This window comes from Lagenorhynchus albirostris, chromosome 10 (genome assembly GCF_949774975.1).
Source record: "Lagenorhynchus albirostris chromosome 10, mLagAlb1.1, whole genome shotgun sequence".
In the NCBI taxonomy this organism is placed as follows: Eukaryota; Metazoa; Chordata; class Mammalia; order Artiodactyla; family Delphinidae; genus Lagenorhynchus; species Lagenorhynchus albirostris.
In genome coordinates this window covers 83,235,834-83,263,646 of record NC_083104.1, presented here as the reverse complement: position 1 = coordinate 83,263,646, position 27,813 = coordinate 83,235,834, and the positions used below count along the sequence as shown (strand labels likewise).

At 39.0% G+C, this 27,813-nt stretch overlaps 1 protein-coding gene and 1 non-coding gene across 4 annotated transcripts; one reads left to right on the top strand and one right to left on the bottom strand.

Annotated features, from left to right (window-relative positions):
• Positions 1-1,044: 1,044 nt before the first annotated feature.
• On the bottom strand, positions 1,045-18,767 carry ZNF184 (zinc finger protein 184). 3 transcript variants are annotated; one of them, XM_060163447.1, is made up of 7 exons: positions 18,622-18,767; positions 18,374-18,438; positions 17,935-18,078; positions 11,826-11,893; positions 8,280-8,406; positions 7,826-7,921; positions 1,045-3,990 (listed from the first exon to the last, which is right to left on the bottom strand). In XM_060163447.1, the coding sequence occupies exons 3-7, from the start codon at positions 17,939-17,941 to the stop codon at positions 2,030-2,032; spliced, it is 2,259 nt and encodes a 752-aa protein (XP_060019430.1). In that variant the 5' UTR covers positions 17,942-18,078; positions 18,374-18,438; positions 18,622-18,767; the 3' UTR covers positions 1,045-2,029. The 3 variants fall into 3 exon arrangements, with proteins under 3 accessions (XP_060019430.1, XP_060019429.1, XP_060019427.1); XM_060163446.1 differs by having other exon boundaries at positions 18,324-18,767; XM_060163444.1 differs by having other exon boundaries at positions 18,374-18,767.
• Positions 18,768-23,893: 5,126 nt separating this feature from the next.
• On the top strand, positions 23,894-23,975 carry TRNAS-AGA (transfer RNA serine (anticodon AGA)). Its single transcript has one exon. It is a non-coding gene; the product is annotated as a tRNA-Ser (tRNA).
• The last annotated feature ends 3,838 nt before the right edge of the window (positions 23,976-27,813 follow it).

The window sequence follows — 27,813 nt, the reverse complement described above, 5'->3', positions numbered from 1 at the left end:
TAGTAACAACTTGCATGAGTTATCTTAAAACAGGAGGTCCTGGTAAGGAACTCGGAACTAACAAGCAACCTCCAGATAGTGATCACACATTCTCGGTGCTCTGCATTTGATCTGACGGTATCTATGAATAGATCAAATGAATGGAACAAAGTAGGATCTTCCATGGTTAATGACAAATTCCCAAATAAATTCTGTTCCCTCATATAGGAATCATAGTGGCAAAAGGACAAGAGTCTTTTTGTCCTTTTCAGGCAGACTCTGGTGTTCTCTATTTTGGGATCTCCTTTGAAACAGGAGGACCCTTCACCTGGATATACAAACTTCTTTTCCTTATACTGTGGGAGTGGCTCAGATTCCAACCAAAGCATATCCTATAACCTGAGATCCATTCCTCTCTGCTAGTGTCCACCTCTCTGCTATGGGATCAATAAAATTTCTACATAATGGAAGCCTTGAGAAATTAAAAAATACCAAGATGACATTTCTTCATAGATATTTCAAAACTACGACAGAAAAAAGTCCTGAGATTTAAATGGCTACTTTATCTCCTGAACTCTGTTCTTCACCGTCTGGCATCTTCTTTAAGGAGGTGACAAAATTCTGATGCAGGTCACTGGCATTTATATAAGCAAAAATGACTGAATTTTTTTTTTTCACTTGAAGAAAGCTGCAGCACGCACTCCCCCAAACCTCCTTTGTGGGAAGAGTCTTGAACTCCTTTTATATAAATAATGATCAACTTCTGTGCTACCTCCTGTTCTCAGAGCTCCTATTCTCAAGGCCAGGCTAGGAAATTGTCAGTTACTCTTAAAAGAGCAGACCTGATAATTAGACTGTATCTAGAGAAAATATAAGGGCCCATCTCTTTATGGCTAGACCCATATTTATTTCTGGCTCAAATGTTATCTTGACCAGGGTTGCCACAAATGGCCATGCAGGCTGTGGGCTGCCCATCTTCAGAAGTGTCACTCACACTGTCATCTGCTTGTGATATCAGGTGGCCAAGGAAAAGCAAGTAAAATGACCATTATTTTATACAGCCATTTAATTTCTGTACTTTGGTAAGGAAACAAATTTGACCTTACCTCTCAAAGTTCATGAGAAACCAATTTACAAAACAAGGTAACAGTCAAAATTACATTATGTGTACATCCCCTTCAGTACATTATGTGTACTGAAGAGCTAATCTGTGAGCTTCTAGGAGGAGTCACAAGAAGCTACGAAGGAAATGAGTACTGAAATCTAATCCAGTTGTTCTTTCCAGGGTACACATTAGGAGTTTAAAAAAAGAACTGAAGCCAGGATCCCACTCCCTTGGCCAGTCACTGGGGTGGGGTCTTGGCAACAGAATTTTATAAAGTTCCTTAAGTGATTCCACTATGTAACTGGGGTTAAATAGCACAGGTTTAAGCTGTAGTAGAGGATCTATGTAGTTGTGATAAACTTCTAGAATGTTAAAACATACTAGGAGAGAAAATAGTAAGAAGGTTTTATACTTGTACTAACTTAAGCCATTATATATTACTGAATTATTAATTTGAGGGTACTTTACAATTCTTTTTATTAGGAACCGGTTACTTAAAGAACTTAAATGTGTTAGAACAGGAGCATGATAGATCTCCAGTCTAGTTACTGAAACATAAATGTTTTCTATTGGCAAAACATGCATAAATACATACATTCTAGATGCAACATAGCAAAATGTTGATGTACAATAATCCTATTCAAGAATATATTGTGAATATACAAAACTGAATATAAAACTCCAAACGACCTTTGAAATGACCTACTCCAAATCCCTCATTTCACAGAGGAAACTGAAGCTTAAAATGGCTGAATTTGCCAATGTCACAAAGTTGCTTAACAACATAATTGGCTTACTTCAGCCCAATGTACTTTCCATTCCACAGCATGACGGTGAAAAATAAAAATATTTTCGGCAGTTTCTCAATCCACCCTGATTCTTCTGTACTTAAAAGGACAAACTAGAGTAAATGCATCCCCTATGTTTATGATGTTCCTAGAAGAGTCATATGCCAGGGTGCAGTCTCTGATGTTTGTTGAGAGCAGAACGATATCTGAAGGCTTTTCCACAATCATTACATCCAAAGGGCTTCTCTCCTGAATGAATTCTCTGATGCTGAATGAGGTAAGTGCTCTGGCTGAAAGTCTTCCTGCATTCATTACAGTTGTAAGGCTTCTCTCCAGTATGAGTGTTCTGATGTTCAGTCAGATGAGTGCTCCGGCTAAAGGATTTGTCACATTCATTGCATTTATAGGGTTTCTCTCCAGTGTGAATTCGTTGATGCTGAGCCAGATGGGAGCTCTGGCTAAAGGCCTTTTCACACTTATTACACTGGTAGGGTTTTTCTTCTGTGTGAGTTTTTTGATGTTGAGCCAGAGATGAACAATGTCGAAAGGCTTTGCCACACTTGGCACACTCATAAGGCTTTGCTCCTGTGTGAATTCTCTTATGTTGCGTAAGGTGTATGTTCTGGTTGAAGGCTCGCCCACATTCATTACACTTGTAAGGTCTTTCTCCAGTATGTATTTTCCTATGCTGAATAAGGGATGAGCCATAACTGAAGGTTTTCCCACATTCGTGACACTGATAGGGTTTCTCACCAGTATGAATTCTTTCATGTTTAGCAAGAGATGAACTCCGAATAAAGGCTTTCCCACACTCCTTACATTCATAAGCTTTCTCTTGGGTATGAGTCTTCTGATGTTGATTAAGGTTTGAGAGATAACTGAAAGCCTTTCCACACTCATTGCATTCAAAGGGCTTTTCTCTGGTGTGAATTCTCCGATGCTGAGTAAGGGATGAGCAATAACTGAAGGCCTTTCCACATTCATTGCATTTGTAAGGTTTTTCTCCAGTATGAATTTTTAGATGTTGAGCAAGGGATGACCAGTAACTAAAGGATTTCCCACATTCAGCGCAATCATAAGGTTTCTCCCCAGTATGTGTTTTCTGATGTTGAGTGAGGTTTGAGTGCTGACTGAAGGCTTTCCCACATTCATTGCATTCATATGGTTTTTCACCAGTATGAATCATATGATGACGTATAAATGTTGAGGGTCCATTGAAAGCCTTCCCACATTCATTACATTTATAGGTTTTCTCTCCAGTATGAATTTTTTGATGTTGAGTAAGGTGTGTGCTCCTGGTAAAGGTTTTATCACATTCGTCACATTTAAAAGGTTTTTCTCCTGTATGAATTTTCTGATGTTCCATAAAGTGGCCTCTCTGGCTAAAGGCTTTTCCACACTCATTACAAGTATATGGTTTCTCACCAGTGTGAATTCTCTGATGCTGAACAAGATGGGTCCTCTGACTAAAGGCTTTCCCACATTCATCACACTTATAGGGTTTCTCTCCAGTGTGAATTCTTTGATGTTGAGTAAGAGAAGGACCCTCAATGAAGCCTTTTCCACACTGATCACATTTATATGGTTTATCTCCAGTATGAATTCTTTGATGGTTTATAAGGTTTTCACTCCGGCTGAAGGCTTTTTCACATTCATTACATTTGTAGGGTTTCTCTCCAGTATGTGTTCTCTGATGGCGAATAAGAGCTGAACAGTAACTAAAAGCTTTCCCACATTCATTGCACTTACAAGATTTCTCTTTTTTAACCAGCTTTAAATTCTGTTTGACGCTTGTTTTGGTAGAGGTCTCTTCTGGAGATACTTCTTTTTGTGTTAAAAGGTCTGAACTCACATTGATGCTTTTTTCAAAGTCATTATTTACATGGTCTCTCTTCAAAGTAGGTACTGTCTTGTCAGTTATTTTTATTTCCCTTGGCAGGGCCTGTTCATTTGCCTGTTGCCTTTCTGGACTGCCTTCAGATTCCCCAGTTTCTAAGACATTGGAACCCCAAGGATCATCCCTTTTGTGCTTTTCTACTATTGCCTCTGGAGATGGCTCTTCTTCAGAAATGTCCAGCTCTGAGACTGATATGCTATTTTCTGGTCTTGTCTCCCAGTCTGAAAGAGAAAATGTCAGTATTCTCTGAATTGAGGGAAAAAAAACAAACACAACAACAAAAGTGTTATTGTGGGAATGACCTAATGAAACTAAAAATAAAGCCCTCAGCAAATTCTGAAGATTTTCAAACACAGCTCTATTATTTAGGGAGAAATTTGGAAAGAGCTAAGGAGAACGAGAAATAAAACATGAGAGTAGCAAGAGAATGTCTAATTCAACTTCATAGATAATCTCTAAGAACCAGTAAGGGAACTCCATTTAAGTTGATAGTAAATTTAGAAAGTGACCACAGAGATAGATAAGAGGAGACAGAGATGGACTGAATCTAAAGAAGGCAGTCTGAACTGGGATTCCTTGCCAGTGAACAGCAACAAAAAGTCTAAGAACCATGATTTCAAGACAGGATAAACACAAGACATGACTATGGCTCCATGATTTTTAGCCTAGAAAACGGATAAAATAGTCATATCACTGCTAGAAATGAGAAAGTTGTAAATAGTAGAGGAAGTAATTTAGGTGGAGGAAGATACCGAGTTCAACACTAGGCATTTTGAGAATTAGGAAGAGAAATGGAAGACTAGACTATAATGGTGTTTGTGGGGGTGGAAGATGCCAAAAGTAGGAGGATAACTAAAATGTTCAAATATAGGACAGAAAATATCAGCTTAAAAGAAGAAGGAAAAGAATAGCTAAAGCCATAAGAATGTATGTGAAAAAAAAGCAGCAATGGAGGAAGATCCTTGAGGATGTTTAGGGTAATGGGACGAATAAAATATACTAATGAAAGAAAGCAGTTTTTCAGCAAGCAAACAGAAGAATATAAGAAACACAGAACCAAAGTTGTTAAAAAGAAAACGAGAATCAGAAAAGTACATAATCAGGACATAGAGTTACAGTACTCTACTGTCTACTCTGGGATAGTTTGTCTTTTGCCAAGACAAGAAAGATGACAGGGTAGTCAATGCTGGCAGATTCAGTAAAAAAAAGAAAAAAAAAGAAAAAAGAACCAGAAAAGTACATAATCAGGACATAGAGTTACACTACTCTACTGTCTACTCTGGGATAGTTTGTCTTTTGCCAAGACAAGAAAGATGACAGGGTAGTCAATTCTGACAGATTCAGTAAAGAAAAAAAGGCTGTGTTTAAAACAGCATTTCTTGGACTTCCCTGGTGGCGCAGTGGTTAAGAATCCACCTGCCAATGCAGGGGACACGGGTTCTAGCCCTGGTCTGGGAAGATCCCACATGCCGTGAAGCAACTAAGCCCATGAACCACAACTACTGAGCCCACGTGCCACAACTACTGAGCCTGTGCTCTAGAGCCCATGAGCCACAACTACTGAGCCCGTGTGCCACAACTACTGAAGCCCACGTGCCTAGAGCCTGTGCTCCACAACAAGAGAAGCCATCGCAATGAGAAGCCTGTGCACCACAATGAAGAGTAGCACCCACTCGCCGCAACTAGAGAAAGCCCGCGTGCAGCAGTGGAGACCCAACGCAGCCAACTTAATAAATTAATTAATTTAAAATAAAATAAAATAAAATAAAACAGCATTTCTTTGGTTCCACTGGTAACGGGAAGGTACAGCAGACCCCCAGAGAACCCTGAATCTCCTGTGCTGCCAGCCCAGTCATTGTCACCACCATTATCACTGCAAACGTAAGAAGCAAGGCAGGGACCTAGCGCTGCCTACCATCCTCTCCATACCTGGTACCATGGGAAATGGTACAGCATGCATCAGCATGCAGAAGTGCAGGCAGCCTCACAACAGCAGTGCTTCTCCAGCAGGGACAAGACAATTAATGTAACACAAGTTTTGGGGAACAGCCAATCAGTATAAGAAATGGATATGTTTTCATCAACAAAAATGACACTAAGGATATACTTGTACAGCAGATAGCCATAAAAAATAGCTCCTGGGAAGTACTTCACAGGGAAAAGGATATGGAGACCATGGAGTCGGATGCTGTTAAAGGCAAAAAGAGTGTGGGAGTGACTGATCTCTAGCTCAAGTTGGAGTTCCAGTTGAAAGCAATAAACATGCAACAAGACTGTGACCAATATCATACATATTGTCATATTGTCCACGTACTAACCAAAAGAGTTACCAGAATATCAGAGGTGGGGTAATGAATGAAGGATTGGAGAAAATTCCAGAAAGCCAGACTGAACAGCACCATTCCTACTGCAGGAAGCAATTCTCACTTTACTATATGCAAAGTCGAAGGGCACTGACCACAATATTCAGACACCCATGTGCATGGAGAGATAATAGAAGGTGCTGACATCCAGGTTGTAAAAGAACAACATAGACCAGTAAGACAGAATATATATCAGAATACAATCACAATTCTTGCAGGGGCCAAGTCACCAAGACAGCCTAAAGAAGAGGATAGGAAAATGACGCAGACAAGGCCCAGGGCCAGTGGCCACCTCAGTGTAACTTTCCAAAAGTTAACAAACTATAAGCACAAGTTAATAAAGTTCTTATTTTTAAAAAATTAGTTTTCTAAATTGTGTTCCATGAAACCATCTTTTTTTTTTTTTTTGGACACACCGCACAACACGTGGGATCTTAGTTCCCTGACCAGGGATCAAATCCATGCCCCCCTGCATTGGAAGGGAGTAGTTTTAACCACTGGACTGCAAGGGCAGTCCCATGAAACCATCTTTTAAAAGAAAGACTTTAAAGGTGCAATATTTAAAAAAAATGGAATCATGGTTAGGAGGATGGGGGAGAGAAATGTTACATTCTATGCACTCTGTTGGAAATTCATAATTCCCAACTACAAATTAAAAAAAAAAATTCTGAGTAGTCCTCCAGTAAGAAACCTGCTAAATTTTAGCTAATCCAGTACTTGCTAAATTTGAACATGGCATGCATGGTTTCTCCCCATAAAAAGGACCCCCTACTCCTACCTCATTAAATCTGGAGATATATTCCTTACCTAGAGTGACTAAGTTTGTACATTTTTTCAGGGTCATATCTTTGAAGAAGTCTCTCTGTGCAGTTTGGGAATTGATGGTTTACAAGAGAGTTATTCAAAATTTCAAGGGCAGTCCAATAAGTGAAAGGGTCAGAAGCTACACAATGAGATTAAGACAGGAACAGGTGATGAAGAAATGACGGCTACAGGTATGGAACTCACTTTTGCACAGTTTGGTTGGGAAAGCAAGAAGGCAGACTGGATGGTGGCCAGAAAGATTAACAGTGTTGAGTGAAAGTATTTGGAATTTAGGTTACCTATTTCTGTTTGAAGGTACTGGGGGTGGAGGCTGTAGATCCAAAAAGAAAACTGTAAGGGTGAAAAGTGGGGTAATAATTATGAGACCAGGGCCCCAAAGGAGGCTGGGAAAGGAGGAATCCAGATTCCATGTCAAGAAGTTGCCTTTAGAAAAAAGCAAGAAGGATAATAACTCCTTTGAAAGGAGTACAAAATTAGAATACATGTTGAGACATTTACTGTTTTGACAAAGCATAAGAGAGTCCAGGGCTTCCCTGGTGGTGCAGTGGTTGAGAGTCCCCCTGCCGATGCAGGGGACACGGGTTCGTGTCCCGGTCCGGGAGATCCCACATGCCGCGGAGCGGCTGGGCCCGTGAGCCATGGCTGCTGGGCCTGCGCGTCCGGAACCTGTGCTCCACAACGGGACGGGCCACAACAGTGAGAGGCCCGCGTACCGCAAAAAAAAAAAAAAAAGAGAGTCCAGATGCCTTCCCATTCTCCACAGGAGCCACTTTAAAGAGACGTACATCTACATTTCAGACATAAAATCCTCTCATCAGGCTGGTGGTTAGTGTCAATAACACTCATGTGCCAGGTATCCATTACTTACCTCCAAGGGCACCTACTGGAATGCTGGGCTCCACAATCCATGGCTCTGTCCCTTGCTCTAACTGGGAAATCACATCAGGTTTGGAAACTTGGAGTCCTGCTCATAGGGGTAAAAAAAGTTACCTGTCTGCACTGAGAGAAAAGTGCTGTATCAGAGTTCAGTCTCATCACTTTGTCTTTAGAGGAAAGGATACATGGACAAATCAGATGGAGTAAAGCATATAAAGCACATATAGCTTCCATGTTATACATTCCCAGATGTGGTATAACTTGGGAACTGATCTGGGTTCAGAAAAATTATTAGTTTGTCCTTCTAGTTACTAGAGAGTAGAAACCTTTTCAAAACCTTTCAAAGTTTAGGAATCTTTGGTTCCTTAATGGCAAAACTCACCTAAGCACAAGAGCACCCTTCTCCTACACACCCCCAGATATTAACGCAGAGAAGTCATCCTTACCTATAGAGACCAGATGTGTATAATTTTCCAATGTCACATCCCTGAATAAATCTCTCTGTACAGGATCCAGCTGTTTCCATTCTTCCTGGGTAAAGTCCACTATCACATCCTTGAAGGTCACTGATTCCTGAAATACCAAACATATTTCTGCTTAGCCATAAAGGATTTACCTCAGAAAGGGGTAAAGTTAGCAATACTGACAGAAGTAAGGCAAGCTCTGGGCTATCTGAAAAATGATTTTGATATTTCCTCCTTCGTAAAATGAATATAAAAACAAAACCTGACTCATAGGACTATTGCAAGAATTAAATAAGCAATGTTCAATATTAAATGCTTAATTTAAGGTCTAGAATATAACAAGTGCTCAGTCAATGTTGGCCACTGTTCTTGTTGTTATTGATCTTCATAATCATCATCATCATGATCTCTGTGTTCCAAGATATATCAAGTATTAAGAATATACCTATTAACAGCAATAATATGTTTTACTACCTGTAAGTGCAAAAACAAAAATGTTTTTGAAAGAATTTGAGGAGGAGACTTACCCTACCACATTTCAAAATATACTAAGTAACATACCAAAATATACCGAAAGAAAAGATAAATTAGAACAGAGTGGTCTAGTATGGAATAAAACTCAATGAAAAACAGAGAAATCCAAAATATAGCCATGTTTATAAGAACTAAATGGGATTAAGCAAGTTTCAGATTAGTTTTAAAAAGCTGGATTATTCACTAAATGGTGTCATAACAAATGCTGTCTACTTGAGAAAAGAAACTAAGGTGAGTTCCCTACTTCACAGCATACACAAAAATATCTGCTGGATTAGAGACTGAATTTTAAAGAAAGAGCAAAAATAAAATAGAATAAAAGACAGAAAAATAGTTTTATAAGCTTGATATGTGGAAGGCAAAAATTATAAGACAGAGAGACTGACACATAAAACCACATAAAAATGTAAAACTTCTGTAGAAAACCATAAATAAAATGCAATATTCTGAGCTGCTACAACTAATTAGCAGAAAAGATGAACCACCTACAACAATAACCAAAAAAGGCCGACAATCCAAACAGGCAATTCACCCAAACCATTGTTAACAAACCATGAAAAGATGCTCCACTCCAAGAAAAACATGATAAAACAATGAGATACCAGATTAGTGAACACTGCTTAAAGTGCTCATGTGTATTACGGTGGGAACAGGGCCCTAATGCAATCTATCAGGGGCACTCTGCCAGGATCTATCAAAACTTTAAATACATATATCATTCAATCCAGATTTATAGCTTGTAGGAATTTATTCTTTAGAAACACCTCAGGGTGCAAAGACATATGTAAAAATTTCCTTGCAACATTGTGAGGGGAAAAAAAAAGCAAACTTAAATGTCTATTAATAGGATAGTGGTTAAAGAATTCATGGTACATCCATACTAAAGCAGCTTATGTAGACATTTTAAAAATAAAGTGTCTCTATATGTACTGATTAGGAAATATATATCATATTAAAAATAGCATACATGGTATTATCCCATTTTTATTTTTATGAATAGGAAAGTTTGTATGTAAATGCAGAGAAAAAGCTAAAAGAATACACTACCGAATATTATCAGTGCGACTGTTTAGTGGGACTCTTGAGGCAATGCAGGGGAACTTCCTACTTTTTCTTTATTTATTATGTATTTGAAACTGGGCAAGTGAGTTAATTTTGTTTCAAAATAGATAAATAAATTATTGGGACTTCTACTTCTAACCACAACAGAGCTACTGGACTAGCTCTCCCAGAGTAAACAACTGTAAAACTCAAACTGAAACAAGTGCTTTAGTATTTTTGAACAGCAGACAGAACAGAACTGTGATCCCTGAGAGAAGGGAGACAATCAATGAGCCCCACAGACCCTTCAGTTTCCTGCCTGGAGGCAGAAACTGAGCAAGACACAGCGGTCTCACTGAACTAAGGAAACAAAGATGGCAGCTCAGGACTACAGAGGCAGGGAATTTGCAGGGTAGATACTAGAGAGAAGGGAGATACAAAGAGGAGGAGCTCCAAAACTCTGGTGTAAATACTATCTCCACAGGCCATATCAAGTTACCAATGTGACATAACTGAACCCAGAGTTAAGAAGACATACGCTCAATCAGTTCCCAAAAACAGTTCCAGCGCGCTTTAGGAGCAGCACAAGTTTAGCCTGTGAGGAAAGAGTTAAAGCAGCAAGTCCGGCTTGCCCAATCTTTGCTAATCTCCAGGGACACTTGGATCCATGTTTCTGAACCTTAAACAAGCTCTGAAAACTAATGTTTATATAGTCACCGATTGACGATGTTATTGTGTGCCTGGAGCACTGGGACAGGATGTACCAGACTGTCAGCATTGTTTAAAGTATACATGAAGATTTACGATGCACATGTGGTGCCTAGTTTGAGGTCTGCACCATGGCTGGTCAACAGCAAGTACACGCTGATGTATGTGATCAGCTCCCTTTAAGAACTCTGGACTGTGAGACTCAAGAAGACTTCCCTGGGTAGAGACATTTCTCTGTCTCTATGGACAACAGCTCTAGAGAAAGTACATCTGTGTGATCATCACACAAGGAGGACTTGGAAGCCTGCACCTGATTTCTTTGGATTCTTATAAATATCTTTGTCCTTCTGATGCGTTTTGTATCCTTTGTTGTAATGATCCCTATCCCTGAGTTATGCTGCTGGGTTGGGTGGGTCATCCTAGCAAATCACTGAACTAAAGTGTAGTCACAGACCCCATGAAACACAGTCCTAGAATAAGGCTACACTAGGTCAGCCCTAACAAAGCTTACAGTTCAAAACCAAACCTCAAAAGGATCAAGCTGTGGCCAAGATGGGATTAACAAGGACTGAATTTACCCTCCTGCATTAAAATAACCAACAAATTCCAGACAAAACATATGAAACAACAGTTTCCAAGGCACTGAATCTCAGATAACAAAGAACAGTGATCCCCAAGAATCAGTAAACAAATGCAGTGAGCCCTACAACTGCTCCAGCTTACTACCTTGAGAGTGTCCAGGCAGGGGTGCAGGGAAGGGGAACCCAGGAGCGACCCAGCAGACTCCTTGAACTGAAGAGGTAATGCTGAGAGTTTGGGGAAGTCAAGGCGACTAGAGTTCACACAGAGTACTGTAGGGAAGAGAGCTACAGAGGAAAGAAGCAAGAACTGCAGAAACTCTCCTAACCCCTCCAGACCACATACATTTTTGTTGAGTCTCTGTTTTCCATGGTACTCATTTCACCTTTTTAATATTTAGCAGTTATTTGGTCTATTCAGGTAAAGTATCAAGTTTTGTACTTCTTCTGCTCTCTCATCAGTGGCACATGGCAAGACGTAAGCAAGAAGTTAAGTGGTGAATATATTAGTTAAGCTGGAGAGGCAGAGCTAAGAAAAAAGTGGTTGGCAGATGGGAGCCCAGAAAGAACTGCCAACATTGGTTTTCAGCTAAACATAACCCACAGCAAAAGAATACACAATCCCACTCTAACGACTGAAATGACATTTGAGGAAATCCCAACTTACCTGAAAACTAGCTGATGGGAGTGAAGTATGTCCCCCTTGGAGAAGGGCAGACTCTGGAGAAGACAGATCTAGGGGAGGAAAAAGAAACCACAATGAATCCTGTCCAAGTTAGCTGTTCCCAGCAATCCACAAAATCCACTTATTTTTCTATATGAAAACAGCAGGAACTATTTCTGCCATTTGAGAAGCCATTTCCTTCTCAAAATCCAAAAAAAAAAAAAAACGTAACTGCTGACTAGGACCCTCGTACTCTCATGGGTAGGCTTAGGAATTAAAGCATTACTTTAAGATTCACAATTTTGCCCCTAGATACTTACAGTCACATGGATCATACAACTCAATCTACATTCCTCATTAAGTGAGGCAAAATATTTCTGCTGCCTTCTCTGCTACATATAAAATACGAATTAATAATCAGATTACTTTCCAAAAGTCTTCCCATGCCCTTTGAAACGTTGCTATTAGTATAAATTACATATCACACCGACATATACTTATCTACATTACCTACCTACCACAGTGTCTAAACTTAAATACGCATGGTCAATACTAACTACTGGCAAGAATACAGAGAGATTAGAACTTTTGTACATTGCTGTGGAAGTAATCATTTACCAATCATTTAGAAAAACCATTTGGCAGTATATACCAAAGCTATACGTACACCTGCCCTATGACTCAGCAATCCCACTCCTGCGCATATATCCAGAGAAATGAGGGGTTATGTCCACCAAAAGACTTGTACAAGACTGTTCACAGCAGGTTTATTTATAATATGCCCAGATTAGAAACAATCCAAATGTCTTTCAGCAGAATGGATAAACTGTGATATAGTCATACAATAGAATATTATCCCACAGTGTAAAAGAATGAGCTCTTGCTTTACCTAACAACACGGATGTATCTCATAAACAATACTGAGCAAAATAAGCCAAACACAAAAGAAGGCATACTGGGACTTCCCTGGTGGCGCAGTGGTTAAGAATCCGCCTGCCAATGCAGGGGAGACGGGTTCGAGCCCTGGTCCTGGAAGATTCTACATGCCGCCGAGCAACTAAGCCCGTGGGCTACAACTACTGAGCCTGTGTTCTAGAGCCCACACGCCACAACTACTGATGCCCATGCGCCGCAACAAGAGAAGCCACCGCAATGAGAAGCCCGCGCACCTCAACGAAGAGTAGCCTCTGCTCGCCACAACTAAAGAAAGCCCATGCACAGTGATGAAGACCCAACGAGCCAAAAATAAATAAATAAATAAATATTTTAAGAAAAGAATGCATACTGTATGAGTACATTTACAGGCATGCCTCGTTTTATTGTGCTTCACTTTATTTGCACTTCACAGATACCATGTTTGTTTTTACAAATTGAAGGCTTGTGGCAACCCTATGTCGAGCAAGGCTATCAGCACCATTTTTCCAACAGCATTTGCTCACTTCATGTCTCTGTGTCACATTTCGGTAATTCTCGCAATATTTCAAACTTTTTATTATTACTATATTTGTAATGGTGATCTATGATCAGTAATTTTTGATGCTACTACTATAAATTGCTGAAGGCTCAGAAGATGTTTAGCATTTTTTAGCAATAACATATAGTTTTAGATTAAGGTATATACTTTTTTTTTTTACACATAGTACTATTGCACAATTAATAGACTACAGTATAGTGTAAACATAACTTTTATATGCGCTGGGAAACCAAGAAATTCATGAGATTCAGTTTATTTCAATATCTGATTTACTGCAGTGGTTGGAACTGAACCCACAGTATCTCTGAGGTGTGCCTGTATATTAAGTACAAAAACTTAGACTAGTGGTTACCTCTGGAGGGTTACTGACTGAGCAGACACACAAGAGAGACCTCTGGGGCATTAGAAACATTTCATATCTTAGTGTGGGTAGTGGTTACACTGGCATATAATATATAAAAATTAATCAACTGGTACGCTTAAGATCTGTGCACTTAATGTAGTAACTGACACATCAATAAACAAAACAGAAACAAACTTTGCTCTTGGGGAAGTCTATTCAGAGTAATGGTTGACGGGAAAGTCCGATTCTCAGAAAGTAGAGGAAGTAATAAAAGGAACTATTATTCCAGACTTAATTTGACCAGTAATGGAAAACTGTCTTGTAAAAGAAATCTTGAGAAGAAAATGAAGATGTTAGTTGGAGGAAAGTTGAGGAAATGTTGTACATAGGCAGATATGTACCCAAGACTTTAGGAAAATAGAATAAAGAGAAATGTCTTAGGTAAGATGATTTTGATTCCAAGTAACAGAAACCAACAAAACCAACAACAGTAACAGCTATAGAAACCAACTAAGTGCCTGGCAATAGTAAATGCTCAGTAAGTGTTACAAATATTACCATGACTATAAGGGACAGAGGCTCATGAAAGTTAATCCTAACTATACAATCGTGAAAAATCCCAAAAAGAAAAAAAAGGCAAAGCCTTAAAATGAAACCATTTGGGCTGATTTAATTCTGAGGAAGTTAGAATTAAAAAGAATATTTATGAAAAATATAAGGGGCAAAGAGCTGAGAAGGGGAGAAGTGATGTCATCAACATGGTGGAATAAGAATTTTCTACCATCTTCCCCACAAAAAACACTGATTTAGACAATCATCCATGGTTGAGAGTGTCTTTGTGGAAGTCCAGGAGTCTAGCACAGAAGTTCCAGCACACCACTGGAACAACAACAACAAAAAATCCAACATGGATGCATTGAAGAGGGTAAGAGGAACAGTTTCATTTTACCAGCATCACCCCCAAGGAGGTACGGCCTTCTTGGCCTGTGATTTCTCTCACGGGAAAAAGTGAAAGCGTGTGAGTGCCCAGGTTCCCCAGCAGTATGGGACACCACCAAAGATACCCACTTCTTTCTCACCTCATCCAGAATACTGAGGTATCCTAAGAGAATGAGGGGAAGAGAGCAGCTGGGAGAACAGCAGTCGTGGCACTTGTAGGGTATATCAAAGGAACATGGATCCTACTAACCACTTCACAGACTCAATCAGGAAGCCTGACAAAGAGCCACTGGGGATGCTTCACTTGTGGATCCTCCCAACTGCAATGCTCCATGCACCTCTCCTATACACCCTCCCCACAACCTATGGCCAGCTCTCTGTGCACACCCTAATGGTGGCAAGAGGAGCTTTTATAGATAGCTATGAACACACACAGAAAGCCAGCCTGACTCTGCATGATTTGGAGAAAGCTACCAAAAGCACCTGAGCATTAGCACCACCAAGGAAAAGCAAAGGTGAAGCTGTTAGCACCCAGCCTGGCTTTGCAGGATTAAGAGAAGGCATACAATCTTAAGAATCCCCCTCAAGAGGGAACAAAAAGCATGGAGCAGATGTATGCATAGAAGATCTGAGAAAGCCTCAGAATCCCTAACAGAATTGCTGATGGAGGATATTTCTCTCCCAAAGCCAATCAGTAAAGACAGGAGGAGCTGATTTCATCAGTGGTGTTTCTATACACTAAAAAGGAAATATCTGCAAAAGAAATAAAGAAAATAATCCCATTTAGAACAGCATCAAAAACAATAAAAGACTTAGAAATAACTTTCACCAAGGAGATGAAAGATCTGTGGAATGAAAACTATAAGTCATTGATGAAAGAATTTGAAGAAGGCACAAATAAATGGAAAGACATCCTGTGTTCATGGATGAGAAGAATTTCTATTGTTAAACTGTCCATACTACTCAAAGTCATCTATAGATTAAATGTAATCCCTATCAAAATTCCAATGGCATTTTTCACAGAAATAGAAAAAAATTCTAAAATTTGTATGGAATCAAAAAAGATCCCTAAAAGCCAAAGCAATCCTGACAAAGAAAAACAAAGATGGAGGCATCAAACTATATTATAAAGCTACAGCAATCAAAACAATATGGTACTGTCATAAAATAGACACAGATACCAATGGAACAGAATTGAGAGCCCAGAAATAAAGTCTCCTATATATGATCAACTAATATTTGACAAGGGACCAAAAATACTTAACGGGGAAAGGACAGTCTCTTCAACAAATGGTGGTGGGAAAACACCATTTGGGATTATTTGGGATAACATGGATGGACTCTGAAGGCATTATGCTAAGTGAAATAAGAAAGAGGAAGACAAATACTGCATGATCTCATATGTGGAATCTAAAAGGTCCGAACACAGAAACAAAGAGCAGAATGAGGGTTTTCAGGGGCTGGAGGGTGGGGGAAATGGGGAGATTTTGGATAAAGGGTACAAACTTTAAGTTACAAATAAGTTCTGGAGAGCTAATGTACAGTATGATAATTATTGTTAACAATATGGTATTATACACTTGCGAGTTGCTAAGAGAATAAATCTTAAACATTCTCATCACACACACACCCCACCAAATATGTGTGGTAACCAATGTGGTTAACTAACCTTATTGTGGTAATCATTTTGCAATATATAGGTGGGTCAAATCATAACACTGGACAACTTAAACTTACACAATGTCAGGGTAAATTATATCTCAATAAAGCTGGAAAAAACTTCTCAGCAAAATTTTGCAGCTTTCAGTGTAGAGATCTTGCATATTTTTGTTGGTTTATATTCTTGTTTCATATTTTGGATGCTATTATAAATGGAATTATTATTTTTATTACAATTTCTAATTGTTCATTGGTGATAGAATGAAACAGTTGATTTTTTCATCAAACTTTTTGTTTTGAGATAATTGTAGATACACATGCAGTTGTGAGAAATAAAACAGAGATTCTTTGTATCTTTAGAAAAAAGAGCTGAGAACAAATATAAGGTATAGCTCAAACCTAAATAAATAATGTTAAGATTTCTAATGATATTAAACAAATCCGAGAAAAAGGACTGTATGATAGCAGCTAGGTTAAACCAAACCTGACTGCATAGCCATACCTACAGAATGTAAAGACAATGACAATGCAGAAAGAAGTCTACAGTGACATATCACAGGGCTCTGTCCTTACCCTGACCTGTTGAATGACATATAGGAAGAAAGAGAAGGAATATTCATTAAATACGCTAGTGACATAAAGTTGGAAAGAACAGTTAAAACACTGAATAACCAAGTTAATATTAATTATTAATTATTCTGACAAGCTGGAACACTTGGCCAAAAAATGTGAACAATCATAATAAATGTGAAGTCCTGACATTAAGGATAAAAAACAAGTCTATTATACAAGGATGACATAAATCTAGTTCACAGCAGTTTATGTAAAAAAGATCTAGGACTAACAGCATAATATCGCTGATTTTTTAAAAAGCAAATACAATCTGATACTAAACAGCAGAAATACCCAAATCAAAAGAAATAGTATGTCACACTTTAAGGTATTTTTCAAAGTACATCTAAATGACTGTTTAGTTTTAGGCAATGCATTTTAAGAAGCATGCTATCATGCAGTAGAGTTTTTAGAGAAGAGGTCTAGATATATCGCATGGAGACCCATCAAAGGAACTGAGGCTATTTTGCTTTGAGAAGAAAAAGAATCTGTGAGTAGGAGTTGTAACAGCTGAATTCACATATCTGAAGGGCAGCAATGTTAAAGAGAGAGCAGTCTCTTGCTTTTGGGGACTAAGAACTAAGATCAACACAGAAGTTACAGGGAAAGGCACTTCTGCCTCATATAAGGAACTAAAAAAAGAAAACACCAACAAGGGAATAGTCTGCACCCAAAATGGAGCTTAATGCCACAATTGTTCAGGCATAGGCTTAACAGATGGTCATCCGCCAAGGATATTTCAGAACTGATTCTTACATTGAAGAGATGATTACCAAGATTTTTTCTGACTGTAAGATTCATTCCAATTTTTAATAAATAGAAATCATGTGAGGGTCACAGACATTCTGAATCATTACTCCTTTTCATTCCCCAATCCCAAAGCCAAGCAGAATTAACTCTTCCTCCAAGTCTCTCCCTATAATGTAAATAAGAATCTCTCCCTATGATGTAATTGTTTCTTTTCTCGATCGTCATATAAGGTTCCCTCCTTCCACTTCTTCCAGCTCTGTCAAGTATTTAATCTTCATGTCATGGCTGTTCTTTTGCCCCCATTATCCCACTCTCTCCCAAGTCGTCCCCACTACCTTCCATCTCAGGTGCTCATCCCGTTCCTCTTGAAATCTGGACACCAGGGTTTCCCAAGCAGCGTCCCTCCAGTGGGGTCCTCTCTCTGGAGCCCAGATGTCCGGCACGAGTCTGTGCCCTTACACACAGTGAAGCTGGCTGCCCTAAAAGACACAAGATGGGGTCAACGGCAACCGTCACAAAATCACACCTCAAGAGTTTTGCACAGTGGCCAAGAGGTCCTTGGAAAAGAGAAGTGCCCGGAGAGAACAGTAAAGAGGCATGTGGCACTCCCGCTGAACAAAAACAGAATGGAGATCGAGTACGCAGGTTCGGCCCCAGATTCCAAAAGACCCCTGGCGCCTACCCTAGAATCTGGGCAGAGGCACCCACCTACTCGGACGGTTACCTCGGTGCACACTTGTGGGTTCACACCCCCGCGGGCTCAAGAAGACACACCTGTTGCGGAGCGGAAAAGCTGGAAGGTGGACAAACAGGGCGGGGCTCGGCTCGCGTCCTTCCTCCTAGGCCGGAACAAAAGAACAAAGCCCTCCCAGGGATCGGGGCGGAATAGTCCCACACTAAAGGAGGAGAGGGGAGCCCCCTTCGAGGACTCCCCAGCTCCCTCTCGCAGAGGCCGCTTCAAGCGGAGAGAGAGAGGGGTGACGTCACGCGGCCAGAGGGGCTGGCGGTTGCCATAGTGATACCTGGGCTTCCCTCCCGCTAGAGCGATTTTCGCACTCTGATCCCGGGTCCAGAAGCTCTGGGACAATCACCAAACCTAGTGAAGGGAGCCGAAGCAGCTGGACTTTCCCCCTCGCCAAGCTCTTTTCACGCCTACAGCCGGCTTCAACGGCCACTTCCGCTGGTGGGAGAAGAGAACACCCACCCCCCACCCGCTCGCTAGCGTTAAACCGCGCCCCGCGGACACATAGGACTACGATTCCCAGAGTGCTCCACGACGCTAAACTCCATTTCCCAGAAGAAAGCCAACGTATGAAATCCAGTGGAGCGGGGACGAGTGTTGTACCCACTAGTCGTTTGTTCGTACACGTCTCAGGTAAAAGTATGCGTTAGAGCAGTGACTCTCAAGCGTGTGTCACCGGACTGATTTTAAGAATACACATTTACACACATATATAATTTAAAAACGCAAACAAACATTTCACAATGCATAACTTGCCTTTATTACCTGTCCTGCATTGTATTTAGTGTTCTATCCCTTTGTTTAAAAAATTCTAGTCGTGACCCATTATGTTGACGCTCAACCACGACTCTCAAATGGAGCCCAACGCCAGTCTGTCGGTGTGTTCTTGGGAGAAAAGAATCCAACAGAAGTAGGTAGGTTTCAGTATTTTTAAATGTGTGGCCCAAGCACTTTACTGTGCTTCAGTGCATCTCCATATTTGTATAGTGGGGCTAAGGTCAAGTCACTCAGCCTGTTGACTGACAAAACACTAAACTTGGAAGTCAGGAAGACATGGCCTAAGTGAAACAGGAATGAAAGCTGTGAGAGAACAGTCTGAAATAAAAACACTATATGAAAAGGGATTAAAACACGTGCAAGCATATTTAAAATGCAGGAACATAACTAGAATCGTACTGGAGAAGAACTGAATTGATGCTATGGAAAAGTGAATCAGTTATGTATAGGATATTCTTTTAAAGCTGCATGGTTCAAAAGAAAAAGGTGAATGAAATAGAAGAAAGTGATAGATATAAAGGACAGAGGATGGAAAGCCAACATGTGGATGATTGCCCATCAGGAAGGAGAGACCACATGAAATCAGCTATCATTTAACACTTTGTATGTGCCAGACAGTGTTCTAAGTGCTTTACACCTGACTTATTTAATTCTTAAAACAATCTAATGAAGTTGTTCATTATTATTCTTTCTTTACTACAAAGGAAACTAAGGCACAGATGAGTTGAGTAACCTGCCCAAGGTGACATAACCAATAAATGGGGAAGCTAAGACTTGAATGTAGTACTTTGGTCCCAAGCTCCCACTTTTAATCTTTAACACTAGAATCCCTAGTAAAGAGATGAACAATTTCCTAAGTTTAAGAAAGAATGCATCTCTCATTCACAGCTAGTGGGAGTGCAAGATGTCCTAGTTTAGAGGACAGTTTGGCAGGACAGTCCTTAGTTTCGAAACTAAGCACACTCCTACAATATGATCCAGCAATTGTACTCCTTGATATTTACCTAAATGAGTTGAAAACTTATGCGCACACGAAAACCTAATTGCCGAAACTTGGAAGCAACCAAGATGTTCTTCAATAGGCGAATGGCTAAACTGCGGTACATCCATACAATGTAATATTATTCAGCAATGAAAAGAAATGAACAATCAAGCTACCAAAAAACTCCACAAAGGAACATTAAATGCAAATTGCTGAGTGAAAGAAGCTAATGTGAAAAGGCTACATACTGTACAATTCAAACGATATAACATTCTGGAAAAGTCAAAACTATGGAGACAGCAAAGATCAGTGGTTGCTAGGGGTTTGGGGAAGGGAAGGAGGGATGAATGGTTGTAGCACAGGGGATTTTTAGGGCAGTGAAATTATTTTGTATGATATTGTAATGGTGGCTCTATGTCATTATACATTTGTCAAACCCCATAGAATGTCAGACACACAGAGTGAACCCTTAATATAAACTATGGTCTTTAGTCAATAATAATTTATCAATATTTGCTCATCAGTTGTAACAAATGCACCGTACTAATGCAAGAATGTTAATAGGGAAAACTAGGGGGAGGGGCAGTGGTGAGAGCATATGGAGTTTTTCTGTAAACCTAAAACTTTTTAAAAAGTGTATTAATTTTAAAAATATGTAAATGTTAAAGGTGCTTCTCTTAAGGTCTCAGCAGGAAATGAGGGATGTGTAGTTAGAAACTGGAAGAAAACTGATTCTTGTTGTAAAGTGGCAGAACTTGGCTGAATTGTGTTCTACAGTTGGGTGAAAAACAACTGGTAAGCAATGAACTTGAATATTTAGCTGAGGTGATTTCCAAGCAAAGAGTGGAAAGTGCATCCTGGTTTCTGTGTGCTATTTATAGCAAAATATGTGAGGAGAGAGACAAATTGAGAAAGGAACTGTTAAGCAAAAGGAGCCATTTTTTGATCATTTGGAAAATTTTCAGCTACACCTTATACAAACGAGGCTTTCGATACAAATTGAAATACATATGTATTGAAAAAACATATATATATGTAAAATTTCTGTCCTCAGTGACTTCTCTTTGTAGTTTTAGCAACTGGGTGTACACATAAAAAAAGTAAGCAACCATAGCAAGCAGCATATAGATACTCCCTGAGTGTATATGCAAAATATTGAGTACCTACTATGTGCCGAACACTAATAAGAAACACTCTCTGCATATAAGGTATAATCTAGTGAATAAAAGTCAAAGTTTCTTGAGTTTTTACTTGGCTCCTAGCTCTAGGTACTTTACTTGAATCAACTCATTTAATTAACTCCGGTTACCAAATAGAGAACAGAAAAGGATGGAAATTCACAGAAAACGCATAGGTTAATAATTTAAGATACAACCCTACCTTAATAATGTATCTTTTTGCACAATGGCCATAATTTTGGTAATAACCAGATTTTTTTACTCAAAAAATACATAATGAATATCTTAGTATGTCATCAATAAATATTCATGCATTGAATGCCTTTTAATGGCAGCAAAAGTATTGCATCATATTGATGAATAATTTTTTAAAAGAAAAATATTTACCATAGCTTAACAGATACACACAAAAAACATATGAAAGCGAACCACTCAATGCATTTGCACAAAGCAAACACACCCATGTACCCAGCACCCAATCTGAGAACCAAAATCATTATCAGAATCCCAGAAACTCCTTCCGAGGGTAGTGGGACCTCCCAGTCACTACCTACCAAGGGTAATCATTACCCTGATTTCTACTGTACAAGGAACATTAATTTCACCTGTTTTTGAACTTTCAAAAGTTGGAATGCACTATAATATGTGTTTTTTGTCTGGCTTTTTCCACTCAATATTAGTTAGTGAGATTTAATCCATGTGGTTGTGTGTACTTGTAATTCATTCACTCCCGTGGTGTGGTATTACATTGGGAAAACCTCTCAATATGTCTCTTCTACTGTAGGTGGACATTTGTGTTGTTCGAGTTTCGGCCTAAAATAATAACTAGACTACTTTGTGTTTCTTACAACTCAACCCTGGCTCTTCCTTTACTGAGATCTATTCTGATATGTTTAAACTTTTTTTCAGTGCAGTAAAAGTTGCAGCTGTGTCCAGTCCTTGTTCCCTGTTACCCTAAAACAAACTCCTGTTGATAAATAATTTTGGTTCAAATGCATCACTAATTGCTTTCTGTTTTGCATATATATATATATTTAATTTTATTTATTTATTTTTATTTTTGGCTGCCTTGAGTCTTTGTTTCTGCGCGCGGGCTTTTCTCTAGTTGCGGTGAGCAGGGGCCACTCTTCGTTGCGGTTCTCTGGCTTCTCATTGGGTGGCCTCTCTTGCTGCAGAAGAGCATGGGCTCCAGGCTGCGTGGGCTTCAATAGTTGTAGCACTCAGGCTCAGTAGTTGTGGCTCACAGGCTCCAGAGCGCAGGCCCAGTAGTTGTGGCGCATGGTCCCAGTTCCTCCGCGGCATGTGGGATCTGCCCGGAACAAGGCTTGAACCTGTGTCCCCTGCACTAGCAGGCAGATTCCCAACCACTGCACCACCAGGGAAGCCCCTGCATATATTTTTTTTAAGCACAAGGTTTTCTTTGGTATGTAACTTCAGGCAAAACTAGCGTTCCAAATGACTTCAGGAAAAAAAAATATATATATATGCTTGATAAAAATCTATACATCGAATAAAGTGATATGTATAAATTATGGACAGCAATCTTTTATAGCATAATTTCTATCAAAACTGCTTCTTGCCTCTCCTGTCAGAGCAGGTCGTCTGCCATAAAACCACTGGACATCTTACGTCTCTCTGTCTTCGTCTCACTCTCTTCTCTACCTCTCCTTCTCCCTCTCCCTCTTGTCCCTCTTCCTCACTTCTCTGTTTAGGCAACGTGGTTTCTCTGTTTGTGATCGTCTTCCTCTTTTCTTAAATCATTAGTAAATAATACCAAGAAGTAGACAAAAGCCAATTACAGTAATGTTTGCACTGGACAGGCTCAGGAAAACACGTGACCCGCAGTTTTGACTCAGATGGAAAAGTAAGAAGGGGGAAAGGAAACATATTTGCGTTGGTTAGATTTCGAGAACATGAACTCCTGTCTTGGCCAAAAATCAAACTAGGATCTTCCTTTTAGAAGGTAGCCAGGTTGCAGGGGCGACAGGAACTCACAAACCATCTATAAATTTTGTTCTTAACGTGACGAGAGCGTGGAAACACACTGTGAAATGCAAAGCACGGTGCAAACACAATGGGATTGATGTTCCCTTAGGATTGATGTGGGCTCGGCACTTGGGGACACCAGAGCAAGGGGATGCAAGGAGGCTTTTCTGCATCATTTCCCTCGCCCTTTACTCAGGACGCAAGTCATCGAACTAAGTTCCTCTCTGAAAGCCACTAGCCACTAGCTCTTCAAGGAGCTTCAGTGCCTGAAAGTTTCAAACAAAAGCTACACGTATCAGGCCTAAAACTAGGATGACAGTCTGATTCCACTTCGTTGGGTGGTTAGTTTGGTTCCAGGTGAGGACATTACAGAGGCCTCAAGTTGTCTGGAAAACCTATTGCTGATGCGGTGAGGACACCCCGTTTTAAGGCTCTCGACTCCCGCAGTTGCCCAGCGAGGTTGACCTCCACGCCAAACTTGCACTTCACCTGAGGGTTTCTATCCAATTTGCAGAGTGCGTTTTCTTGCACTCCAGCTCATTTTTATCCTTTCTTCCCTTTTTGCCCTTACCTTACATCAGCCAGTGAAATTTCTATTTAAGTATTTAACAGCATTTGCTATTACTCGTGTAGTCGTGGCCGAGTGGTTAAGGCGATGGACTAGAAATCCATTGGGGTTTTCCCGCGCAGGTTCGAATCCTGCCGACTACGTTAGCTTTAGCGAGCGAAATATGAAGTTTATTATCTGACTATATAGGTTTGCAAGTAACCTCTTTTTCCTTTGCCTCTGTGCACTTCCTTCCTTGGAAACTTGAAAGTATTTCTGGAGTCAACGGATGCCCCTGGTAGGGTTTAGCAACTACCTCCGTGTTCAGTAGATTCAGATCATGGCTGTGAGTATAGATAGGAACCGGTGCACTGGTTCCTTTTTGTCTTTTACCGTAAGGTTGTCACATAGCGCCATCGCCGGCCGCCCCTCTGTGCTGCCTGTTCTGGGAAGTGAGGGACGGACTGGAGTGGACTCAAGGCTAGACTTGGACAGATTCGGCTCGGACGCTGAATCGCATAATGTATGCTTGATAGCAGGAAGCGTAGCCTGCACAGTGACGTAATAAAGACAACAGTGAGCAACTGTATGGAGATTCCTCCAGAGTAGCATACTGTGTTTTCCACATTAGTGCAGTAGTGTATATCTCTACCTGTCATGCTGGAGACCATAGTTCAATTACGCTACACGTTGGCCATTGTCTCTCTTCTGGTTAACCACCAAGGACTGGGGTTCAGGAAGTAACGTGAAGAGAGGATGGCCTCTCCACAAATACCAAGTGATACAGCCGGTTTGGTGACAAGTGAAGATTACATCTTGATGTGATGTAAATATATACTATTATGTGTACATATGTACTTTAAAATACATGCATATATACACATTTAAGAGTATATATTTTAAAAGCATATATATGTGTGTGTGTACTTTTCTCTCATGTATATGACAGAGAGAAAAGGAAAATAAAATGCAGTAATATGCTAAATATGCTAACATTTGGGGACTGGGATAGCCAGGAATTCTCTGTATTCTTGTAACTTTTCTGTCACTCTGAAATTATTTCAAAATTAAATTATTTTAAAATAAAAAGTTAAAAGAAAAAGGACTAATAAAACTATAAATGAAAAATATATTCATTGACATTTAAAAGCACAGATATGCAATTTGAACCATAGATATAAAAGAGATAAGAAGTAAATTAATGAATAAGAGTTTAGAATTGATGAAGGAATGGGATGCAAACTGCTACAGTGAGCAAGAAAATTCATAACCATGAGAAGAGCTAAATAGAGACTGCTTGCCTAAAACAGTATTGTTCAATAATGACTATATTTTGGGATATGAAAATAAGATGGTACTATAATTCAAAACAGCAGTAACATGTATGATGGGAAGGTGTGGCCATAATCCAAATTATTCTATGCTCCTTTATAATAATGAATAAGTTCAGAATTAGATGTTCACTCAAAACATGATACATACTTTGGACCAATTGCTGAATGGATGAGTCTTAAAATCAGTATTTTTGTGGGCCATGTTCAAAGCCAAACAGCTTTTCTTTTTAATGAAGGAACGTCCTTCCAAAATATAAGAATAAATTTGAAATTTTAATTTAGAATTAATTTTTAACATTTTATCAAATTTAGTCGAATTTAAAAGTTAATATTTTTATGCAGCACTGCCAGACACTAGATTATTTCTTCAGTAATTCTATTGCACAGTTGAGTGATCAAAGTCCATTCCTTTTCAACGAACATTGAATCTCATTTGTCTCTAACCATTAATTCTTTTCATCATAGACAAAATATTCTTTTTTATTTTTTACAGAGGAAAAAATGATTGATCATAGATAAGAACTATAAGGGCATGGATGAGCAATCAACACAGGCAGTGCTTGAAGGGCCACATCCTTGAGAGAAGGGAAACACATGATATGAGTTGCACAAGAGCTTGCCCTCGAGGCACATGTTCTATTTTGCAGCATTTTAGAATAGACTCCAAGTGGAAAGAAGCAGTTGCCCTGGACTGAGGAGACACTCGTCAGTGTTTGGCTACCAAAATCCATAGGACCTGAGGGTCAAAATTCAGATGATGAGGGAACCACAGAGAAGGAGCTCAAATTTCCATGTATAAATTCTCCTTACAGCATCGGCTAATTCCTAAATTGCACACACACAGGAAGATGTTCCAAAACTCTGTAGGAAAGAGCAGCTGGAAGGCTAATGATCTGTAGAGATTCAGCAGCTGCTTAGTTCTGGAGAACTAAGTTCATACCTCTCCCAGTTGGAGGGAACCCGATAAACACTATCAGCTGTCATTTGAGACTTCAGAAGCATACCTCTTAAGCAGTAAGTGACAAACCCAGCTGTAAGGACCAAACAAGAAGAGCAAGGGCTATGTCTTCAGAGTAAAGAAAAACTACATAGACCGACCATAACAAAGGCTCAATCTTTGTATATTGCAGAAAGACTACCAGAAAACTCTGAATGTTTGGAAAGAAAGCAATACATGTCTATATAATCCATGGATCAATGAAGAAAACACAATAGAAGTTTTAAAATACTTTGAGCTGAATGATAATGAAAATATGACACATCATAATTTGTCTAATGTAGCTAAAGCTATTTTTAGAAGGAAATTTTTGTCTTTAGTTGCAAGTATTAGAACAAGGAAAAGGTTGGAAATCAGTGATCTAACTCAAGAAGCTATAAAAAACTGGGAACTTAAATGCAAAAAGTAGAAGGAACTATTAAAATAAGTGCAGAAATCAGTAAATGGAAAGCAGACATACATCAGAGAAAATCAACAAAGTACAAGGTTGGTTCTTTGAAAAAATTGATGAAATAGATAAATCCCAAACAAGAATAACTAATAAAAAAAGAGTAAGTTAAAACACAAAATACCACAACAGGAAGGAAATAGCTGATATTCATATATATCCTAGATATATTTTATTTGTTTATTTTTTTTAGATATATTTTAAAAACAAGAATGGTATCATAAACATCTTTATGTCAATATACATGAAGCAGTTAATAAAATGGATGCATTCTTTGAAAAATACAGTATATCACAAGGGACACAGAAAGCAATAGAAATCTGAATTGTCTTATGCCTATTAAAAAATTAAATCCATAATTTAAAAAGTCACTCCTATAAACCTCCAGGCCTAGGTAGAATCTTTTGTGAATTCTTCTATACAAATAAGAGATAAATAATATCAATCTTACAGAAACGCTTTTAGAGAATAGAAAATATTCTATATCTTGATCATGGTGATTATTACACAAGTATATGCATAAGTAAAAATTCATCAAACTGTATAATTAAGATTTATGGTCTCTTCAGTATGCAAATTACACCTAAATTTAGAAAATGAGAAAAATTAAAGCAAAGTAAGGATGGTTTAACTCAAACAAAAGTAAGGAGAATTCCTCACTTGCAGCTGTGCATTACAAGACATAATAAAAGGTATTCTTGGGTTAAAGAAAAATAAAAGATTTGAAAATTGGAATTAATAGGTGAATTAACATAGTAGCTGGTTTCATGGTCAGTATACAACATATCAAGTGTGTTAATACATACCAACAACAAACAATTGGAAATTTAAAGTTTCCATTTCAATAGCATCAAAAACAACAACTGTTTAAGAGTAAATCTAATAAAAGTAAATTTAATAAAATATAAATAAAAATCAATCCAAAGAGAAGAAGTAAAATAATATAAATACTTTCAATCTAAAAGGGGTTAAGAAAGCAGAAATTAGAGAACAAGAACATACTGGCAAAATTAAAAGAAGAGCAAGATGGTAGACTTAAACTTAACTAAATAAATATTATCTTGAATGTAAGTAGACTAACTATTTCAATTAAAAAACGAAGATTGTCATACTGGAAAAAATTTACCCCGAACTACATGTTCTTTATATGGCATACAGTTTAATATGTTTGTTTAAAAAAAAAAAGGATTAAAGTAAAAGAATGTACAAGACATATCAGAACA